The sequence below is a fragment of the Hemitrygon akajei genome, chromosome 7 (assembly GCF_048418815.1).
Source record: "Hemitrygon akajei chromosome 7, sHemAka1.3, whole genome shotgun sequence".
Classification (NCBI taxonomy): domain Eukaryota; kingdom Metazoa; phylum Chordata; class Chondrichthyes; order Myliobatiformes; family Dasyatidae; genus Hemitrygon; species Hemitrygon akajei.
Window position 1 is genome coordinate 124,641,273 of NC_133130.1, and position 9,558 is coordinate 124,650,830.

Consider the following 9,558-nt stretch of genomic DNA (forward strand, 5'->3'; position numbering starts at 1 on the left):
GTAAACACCATAAACCACTTTTGATGATGTAAACAACATTAAGGTGGCACGGTAGCAGAGCGATTAGCTCAACACTTTACAGTACCCGTGACATGGGTTCAATTCCCATCACTGCCTGTTTATACCTTCTCCCTGTGACCACATGGCTGTTCAAAGACGTACCAGTTGGTAAATTAATAGGGCATTGTAAATTGTCCCATGATTAGGCTAGGGTTAAATCAGGGGATTGCTGGGCAGTGTGGCTCGAAGGGCCTATTTGACACTGTATCTCAATAAATAATATAAAAAGTCTTCACAATTCAATGGTTCCATTTAATATCAGACCTGAAATCCTTACTCTTCACAGACATCCATGAAAACTGAAAAACCCCCAAAGAATGAATGACAGAAAAACGTTACTCCAAAGCCCCCTCTCCCCCCCATGCATAAGGAGCAGCAAAGCATCAACCCTCCCCCACTTACTTCAGCAAGAAGTATCAGCGCCCACCACCCACCAAGCAATAGAAAGCCCCCAAAGAGAAACCATGATCTGCAGTATCTGTACTGTATCTCAATAAAAGAATTAAAATCAACAACGTAACTGTTTTCCTTCGCTGACAACTTTTCCAACAAGTGAGAGTTTTGTCACACAACCTTCACTTTTTCCTCTTAATGCCACTCTCAAGTTAAAGGCTACCTAAATAGAAAAGGTTTTCATCAACCAGTGCCTGAGAAGGATCCTAAACATCAGGTAGACTTACAAAGGATCTAACCAACACTGTGGGAAAACACCAACCAGGAATATACAAATGGAAATGAAGCTGGATTGGCCATGCCTTGAGGAAGCCAACCAACATCACCTGGCAGGCATTTAAACAGAATCCCCAAGGAAAGAGAGAAAAGGGATGTCAAAGAACACATCCCCCAGGAGGACCGCAACCTTGTCATTGGATTTGGAGGCTTGTGCGCCTTAATGTCACAGGAGAGCTATGTTGGCTGGAGTTAGGGCTTTTTGCTTTGGCCCTTGGTAGGGACCCCTGCCAAAAAGGTCAAAGGATAGAAGCCAAACTAAGAGTGGTTTACGGGCCTCCAGGTTCAGAGGTTGAGCTCAAGGCCAACAACCCTGACTGGTCAAAAAACAATTATAATGCAAACCGCAATGAAGAATCCTTCTGTACAGGCAGAGATGGAAGACCTTCATTGCTGCCCTAAATGCCAGTGGCTTAACAAGCAGTAAGTAAGTAAAGAACACGTGGAGGAGCGACGTCAAGGCCGAAATTGGATGATGAGGGACACTCAGAGGACCGAATGGACTAATTCTGCTCCTATGTCTCAAGAAACTGGCTCAGAATAGAGGACATGGAGATCAGAGGTCATCGATGGCCGATGCTCCACTGGGAGCTGCGGGCCAAAGAAGAATAGAAAAGGCAGCCCGTCTCCTTTGGAATTGAGCTGAGTGGTCCCAGAAGCAGCAAAGCTGAACACAAATGGGGAGAGTTTTGGCATTCATTCTGTCACTATGTTAACAACTGATGTAAACCTATAAGGTCGTAACAGCCTTTGTGGCAAGATCTACCCGGATACTTTTCCCACACTGCCCAGTGGAAACCATCATTACACTTGTACAAAGTAAATTTCACAATCAGAATCAGGTTTAATATCACCAGCTTTGTTGTGAAATTTGTTAACTTTGCAGCAGCAGTATACTGCAATACATAATAATAGGAAAAATGTGAATTAGAGTATATAACAGTTAAGTTAAATAAATAGTGCAAAATAGAAATAATAAAGTAGTGATGTTCAATGTCCATTCAGAAATCTGATGGCAGAGAGGAAGAAGCTGTTCCTGAATCAGGCTCCTGAACCTCATAAGCTAGGTGGTGGGGATCCTTAACGATGAATGCTGCCATTTTTGAGGCATCACTTCTTGAAGATGTCCTGGATACTATGGGCCACCATGGATTTGACTAAGTTTACAATCCTCTGCTGCTAACTTCGATCCTGTGCTCAGATCCCCTCTCCCCATACCAGATGGTGATGCAGCTCTCTGCCGTACATCTGTAGAAATTTGCGATAGTCTTTGGTGACAAACCAAACTTCCTTGAACTCCAAATGAAATATAGCCTTCTTTGTAGCTGTGTTGAAATGTTGGGTCCAGGATAGATCCTCAAAGATGTTGACACCCAGGAACTTGAAATTGCTCACACTTTCCACTTCTGACCCCTCTAGGAGGTCTAGTGTGTGTTCCCTTGTCTTGCACATGCGACACAATGTACAACGCAGAGATTCATTTTTGTCTAGGAGATCCTGACTGCACAAAAAGCCATTCTGGTTATTTAATCCTACGACATTAAGCCAGAGGATGGTGAATCTGTGGAATTCATTGCCATAGACAGCTGTGGAGGTCAAGTCATTGGGTATATTTAGAGGTATATTTTGGGTATATTTATAAATCAGAGGATCTTGATTATCCAGGGCATCAAAGGTTTTGGGGAAAAGGCAGGAGACTGGGGTTGAGAGTGAAAAGAAATCAGCAAACCCAAAGGACCAAACGGATAAATTCTGCTCCTATGTCTCATAGACAGGGTCCGAGATGTTTTTGATCACGTCCACGTTATCTTGAAGTGGGAAGGAAAACAGCCAGAGGACGTGGTAAATATTGGTACCAACATAGGTAGGAAAAGGGAGGCGGTCCTGAAAGAAGACTACAAGAAGTTAGGAAGGAAGTTGAGAAGCAGGACCTCAAAGGTAGCAATCTCGGGATTACTGCCTGTGCCACGTGACAGTGAGTATAGGAATAGATTGAGGTGGAGGATAAATGTGTGGCTGAGAGATTGGAGCAAGGGGCAGGAATTCAGATTTCTGGATCATTCAGACCTCTCCTGGGGCAGGTGTGACCTGTACAAAAAGGACGGGTTGCACTTGAATCTGAGGGGCACCAATATGCTGGCAGGGAGGTTGCAAAGGCTATTGGGGAGAGTTTAAACTAGAATTGCTGGGGGGTGGGAACCGATCTGAAGTAACAGAGGAAAGGGAGGTTGGCTCACAAACAGAGAAAGCTTGGAGACAGTGCAAAAGGCAGGATAAGCAGGTGAAAGAGAAGGGACACACTCAGACCGATAGTTTGAGATGTGTCTATTTTAATGCAAGGAGTATTATCAATAAAGCAGATGAGCTTAGAACGTGGATCAGCACTTGGAGCTATGATGTTGTGGCCATTACAGAGACTTGGATGGTGCAGGGGCAGGAATGGCTACTTCAAGTGCCAGGCTTTAAATGTTTCAGAAAGGACAGGGAGGGAAGCAAAACAGATGGGGGCGTGGCACTGTTGATCAGAGATAGTGTCATGGCTGCAGAAAAGGAGGAAGTTATGGAGGGATTGTCCACGGAGTCTCTGTGGGTGGAAGTTAGGAATAGGAAGGGGTCAATAACTCTACTGGATGTTTTTTATAGACCACCCAATAGTAAGAGGGACATCGAGCAGATAGGGAGACAGATTCTAGAAAGGAGAAATAAGGGTTGTTGTGGTGGGAGATTTTAATTTCCCTAATATTGATTGGCATTTCCCGAGAGTGAGGGGTTTAGATGGGGTGGTGTTCCGGAAGGATTCTTAACACAATATGTAGATAAGTCTACAAGAGGAGAGGCTGTACTTGATCTGGTATTGGGAAATGAACCCCGTCAGGTCTCTTAGTGGGAGAGCATTTTGGAGATAGTGATCACAGTTCTATCTCCTTGGAGAGGCAGAGGAACAGACAAGTTAGGGAAACGTTTAATTGCAATAAGGGGAAGTATGAGGCTATCAGGTAGGAACTTGGAAGCATAAATTAGGAACAGATGTTCTCAGGGAAAAGTACAGAAGAAATGTGGCAAACATTCAGGGGATATTTGCCTGGGGTTCTGCATAGATATGTTCCAATGAGACAGGGAAAGGATGAGACAGGAACCGTGGTGTACAAAGGCTGTTGTAAATCTAGTCAAGAAGAAGATTACAAAAGGTTCAAAAAACTAGGTAATGATAGAGATCTAGAAGATAATAAGGCTAGCGGGAAGGAGTTTAAGAATGAAATTAGGAGAGCCAGAAGGGGCCATGAGAAAGCCTTGGCGGACAGGATTAAGGAAAACACCAAGGCATTCTACAAGTATGTGAAGAGCAAGAGGATAAGACATGAGAGAATAGGACCAATCAAGTCTAACAGTGGAAAAGTGTGTATGGAACTGGAGGAGATAGCAAAGGTACTTAATGAATAGTTGGCTTCAGTATTCACTACAAGAAAAGGATCTTGGCGATTGTAGGGATGACTTGCAGCACACTGAAAAGCTCCAGCATGTAGATATTAAAGAAGAGGATGTGCTGGAGCTTTTGGAAAGCATCAAGTTGGTTAAGTCACCGGGACCTGACGAGATGTACCCCAGGCTACTGTAGGAGGCAAGGAAGAAGATTACTAAGCCTCTGGCAGTGATCGTTGCATCATCAATGACGACAGGAGAGGATTGGAGGGTTGCGGATGTTGTTCCCTTATTCAAGAAAGTAAGTGGGGATAGTCCAGGAAATTATAGACCACTGAGTCTTACTTCAGTGGTTGGTAAGTTGATGGAGAAGATCCTGAGAGGCAAGATCTTTGAACATTTGGATTTATGAACATAGTCAGCATGGTTTTGTCAAAGGCAGGTCGTGCCTTACGAGCCTGATTGAATTTTTTGAGGAAGTGACTAAACACATTGATGTAGATGAGGTGTATATGGATTTTAACAAGGCATTTGATAAGGTACCCCATGCAAGGCTTATTGAGAAAGTAAGGAGACATGGGATCCAAGGGGACATTGCTTTGTGGATCCAGAACTAGCTTGCCCACAGAAGGCAAAGAGTGGTTGTAGACAGGTCATATTCTACATGGAGGCCGGTGACCAGTGGTGTGCCTCAGGAATCTGTTCTAGGACCCCCCACTCTTTGTGATTTTTATAAATGACCTGGATGAGGAAGTGGAGGGATGAGTTAGTAAATTTGCTGATGACACAAAGGTTGGGGGTCCGTGAATAGTGTGGAGGGCTGTCAGAGGTTACAGCGGGACAATGATAGGATGCAAAACTGGGCTGAGAAGTAGCAGATGGAGTTCAACCCAGATAAGTGTGAGGTGGTTCATTTTGGTAGGTCAAATATGATGTCAGAATATAGCATTAATGGTAAGATTCTTGGCAGTGTGGAGGATCAGAGGGATCTTGGGATCCAAGTCCATAGGACACTCAAAGCTGCTAGGCAGGTTGACTCTGTGGTTAATAAGGCATATGGTGCATTGGCCTTCATCAATCGTGGGACTGAGTTTAAGAGCCGAGAGTTAATGTTACAGCTGTATAGGGCCCTGGTCAGACCCCACTTGGAGTACTGTGTCAATTCTGGTCGCCTCACCATAGGAAGGACGTGGAACCCATAGAAAGGGTACAGAGGAGACAAACAAGGATGTTGCCTGGATTGGGGAGCATGCCTTTTGAGTACAGGTTGAGTGAATTTGGCCTTTTCTCCTTGGAGCAATGGAGGATTAGAGGTGACCTGAGGTGTACAAGATAATGAGAGGCATTGATCATGCGGATAGTCAGAGGCTTTTTCCCAGGGCTGAAATGGCTAGCACAAGAGGCCATATTTTTAAGGTGCTTGGAAGTAGATACAGAGGAGACGTCAGGGGTAAGTTTTTTATGCAGAGATTGGTGTGTGCATGGAATGGACTGCCGGCAGCAGTGGTGGAGGAGGAAACAATAGGGTCTTTTAAGACACTCCTGGATGGATACATGGAGCTTAGAAAAATAGAGGTCTATGGGTAAGCCTAGATAGTTCTAAGCTAAGGGCACGTTCGGCACAGCTTTGTGAGGCGAAGGGCCTGTATTGTGCTGTAGGTTTTGTATCATACAGCTCATTCTGGAGTATGGGTTTTTAGTAATTATGCCAAAATGGTGCTTCAGCTGGATCTTGTGTTCTGTCTCTTCTTGCTAACACATTCATGGAATTCAACTGGTTCAAGTAGACTCTGCAATCACTCAGACTTTGGGCTTAAAATGACTGCAAACGCTTCTCCCTTGTCTTATCATTCATATGCAGAATTTGACTTGTTGAGGATGGGCACATAATCTGATTTTCCACTGCTATTCATGACCAGTTGTTATAGGACTGCAATACTTTAATACGAGGGCTCAGAAAATATTTCTTTGTTAATTTCAAAAGTACACTACATTATATTCCTATATATGCACACAAATATACATACTTTATATACACATACATGCATATATTTACACACATATACATAAATACATATACAGACTCTGCAGAAGTCTTACGCACATACTGTATATAGCTAGGGTGCCTAAGACTTTTCTGCAGTATTGTGTGTATATTATTCCTTAAAATGTATAAGATTGAGAGGAGATTTGATAGAGGTATACAAAATTAAAGGGGTTATCAATAGGGTAACTGCAAGCAGGCTTTTTCCACTGAGGTTGAGTAGGACTATAACCAGAGGTCATGGGTTAAGGGTGAAAGGTAAGAAGTTTAAGGGGAACATGGGAGGAAACTTCTTCTCTCAGAAGGTGGTGAGAGTGGAATGAGCTGCCAGCACAAGTGGTGCATGCAAGCTCAATTTCAATGTTTAAGCAAAGTTTGTATAGTAGGGGTATAGAGGGGGGTGGTGAGTGAGAGAGAGTGAGAGCCACATACACACAAAATACAATCAGGGTGCATCTTTCTTTCTATACATTTAACATTTCGGACCAAGACACTTAATCAGGACTGGAAAGGAAAGGAGAAGCAGGAAAGTCTGTAGAAGTCTTGGCCTGAATCATCAATTTATTCTCCTTCATAATTGCTGCCTGATCTGCTGAGCTCCTCCAGCATTTTGCATCTTGCTCTGGATTTTCAGCATCTGCAGAACCTCTCTAATTTGTTTACCTTCATTGGACATCAAACCAGCGCATTCTGTTGTTCATAGGTTTACCGTGCACTTTCTACAGTTCAGCATAGACATACTCTGCTCTGCAACTTCACAGGTTTGCTATCTCATTTTTAAGTAAATATATTGTACCCCGTTCTACATTCTGCACTAAACCAAGTTTGGCTCCTAGCTTGATGAATATGGCGTGGTTAGCACAATCCCTTACTGCATGGGCAACCCAGGTTCAATTCCCACCGCTGTCTGTAAGGAGTTTGTACATTTTCCGAGACCGCGTGGGTTTTCTTCAGGTGCTCCAGTTTCCTCCCACAGTCCCAAGACCTACCGATTGGTAGGTTAATTGGTCATTGTAAGTAGTCCCATGATAAAGAAAAGTTAAATTGGGGGTTGCTGGGCGGCACGGTTCAAGGGGCTTTTAGAGCCCAATCCACATTGTATCACTAAATAAATAAAAATAAATTAAATGCTCAAAATGAACGATTAGAAGCATTCTGATTGAAACTTGTTATACCTTCTTTAGAACATGCAAGGCCACCAGAACCTCCTCCAATCACCAACAGATCATAGTCATATTTCCCTGTAAATATAAACCACCAACATCAGGAAAGATCAAATGAACAAGCTGGAACACAGAGCAGCATTGTGGATTCTTTAACCCCAGCATCAGCCAAGACCATATCCAATCCCTGAAAACTGGACCCTCCCTAACACTGCAAATGGCGGTGAAGATGTCGAGAATGTCCCTAAAGAGGACAAGGCAAAACGGGATAATTTTGCTAAATTCTTTTTGGCTGAAATGGATAATAAAAAGACAAAGTTAAAACACATGTTAATTACAGAACAAAATCAAAAGCCGTATCTGGGACCGAAGCTTATTTTTAATTTTAAAGTATGCTATGCAATGAAAATACGCACTTTTAAAGTGTAACTACAACAGGACACACTTCCCCCAGCATCATACAACCCTGAGAGGACTGGGAGAAACCAAAACCGCGGCCCCTCTCATCAGCTGTTTAAACCCCCAGGAATCCGGTCCTCAGCTCCTCTACCTACTGCTAAAAACAACCGGAACTATGACCCTCGGTCCCTCTAACCTGCTGCTAACCCCCGGACTCCAGATACTGGCACCACTGCCCTCCGCCGGCTCCACAGCCGCAGCGCCGCCATCTTGTCGCGCCACAGGACCCCGCGTCAGGTCGTCCGCCGCGCTGCCGCTCTTGAACCCTCCCACAAACTCTCACCAGTTTTTCTAAAAAATATATAGTTTAACCTCTCTTCCGAATTTATTGATTTTTAAATTATTTTGTCATTGAGAGCAAAGAGTAAGGATTGCGCTGAGTGAGGCAGTGACTGGTCCCGCTGTGGCGGAGGGGGCCTCGCTAATGGCGTGCGGCTGGGCCATGGAGTTGGAGGAGATGTTCGGCCTGGCGAGCAGCGCCTGTGCAGACGGCTATGAACCGAGCCACCAGAGCAGGATCGGAGCTCAGCTGGTTGTCACACGAACACATGGAGGAAAAACTTACCTGCAGAGGGTTACCTACAGGAGGAAGAAGTTAGGTGCCCATGAGCCAGTCCTCATTAGAGAACTTGGGGTGACCAAGAACCAGTCCTCATTAGAGAAATTGGAGGCGTTCATGAACCAGCCGTCATTGGATAAATTGGGGGTATCCATAAACCAGTCCTCATTGAGATCTGTCCTGGGATCAAACCTAAATGCTATCTTAAAGAAAGCATGGCAAAGCTTCGCTTAGAAGTTTGTGCAGATTTGGCATGACATCTGAAACTTTGACAAACTTCTACAGATGTGTGGTGGAGAATATATTGACTGGCTCCATCAAAGCTTGGTATGGAAATACCAATGCCCTTGAATGGAAAGTCCTATAAAAATCAGTGAATCGGCCCAGTCCATCACAGGTAAAGCCCTCCCCACCACTGAGCACATCTACATGAAACGCTGTCACGGGAAAGCAGTATCCATCATCAAGGCCCATCCAAGCCAAGCTCTCTTCTCACTTCTGCCAACAGGAAGAAGGTACAGGAGCCTGAGGTCCCACTCCACCATGTTCAGAAATGTTTATTACCCCTCAACCATCAAAATCAGGTTTAATATCATGGGCAGATGTCGTGAAATCTGTTATTACGCAGCAGCAGTGTAATGCAATACACAATAATAAAAACTGTGCAAAAAATAGTGAGGTAATATCCATGAGTTAATTGTCCATTCAGAAATCTGATGGCAGATGGGAAAAAGCTGTTCCTGAACCATTGACTGTGTGCCTTCAGGCTTCTGTACCTGCTTCCTGATGATAGCAACGAGAACAAGACATGTCCTGGGTGATGGCATCCTTAATGATGGATTCTGCTTTTTTTGAGGCATCAGTCCTTGAAGATGTCTTGGATACTACAGAGGCTAGTGCCCATGATGGAGCTGACTAAGTTAACAACTCTACAGCTTAGGCTGATCCTATGCAGTAACCACCTCCCCCTTCCCAATGATGCAGCCAGTCAGAATGTTCTCCGCAGAACATCTGTAAAAATTTGCGAGTGACAGACTAAATCTCCTCAAACTCAAAATGAAATATTGCTGCTGTTGTGCCTTCTTTGTAGCCGCGTTGATTATGTTGAGCCCAGGATTGATCCT

At 44.2% G+C, this 9,558-nt stretch overlaps 1 protein-coding gene across 1 annotated transcript in view; it reads right to left on the reverse strand.

Moving 5' to 3' along the window:
* Nucleotides 1–8,127, reverse strand: part of txnrd2.2 (thioredoxin reductase 2, tandem duplicate 2) — a 180,647-nt gene extending 172,520 nt beyond the window's left edge. Inside the window, exons 1-2 of the mRNA XM_073051874.1 lie at nucleotides 8,012–8,127; nucleotides 7,429–7,494 (exon numbers count right to left, since the gene is read on the reverse strand). Coding sequence (XP_072907975.1) covers nucleotides 7,429–7,494; nucleotides 8,012–8,084 — 139 coding nt within the window. The 5' untranslated portion in view covers nucleotides 8,085–8,127. The remainder of the gene's footprint in view (nucleotides 1–7,428; nucleotides 7,495–8,011) is intronic.
* Between the last annotated feature and the right edge of the window lie 1,431 nt (nucleotides 8,128–9,558).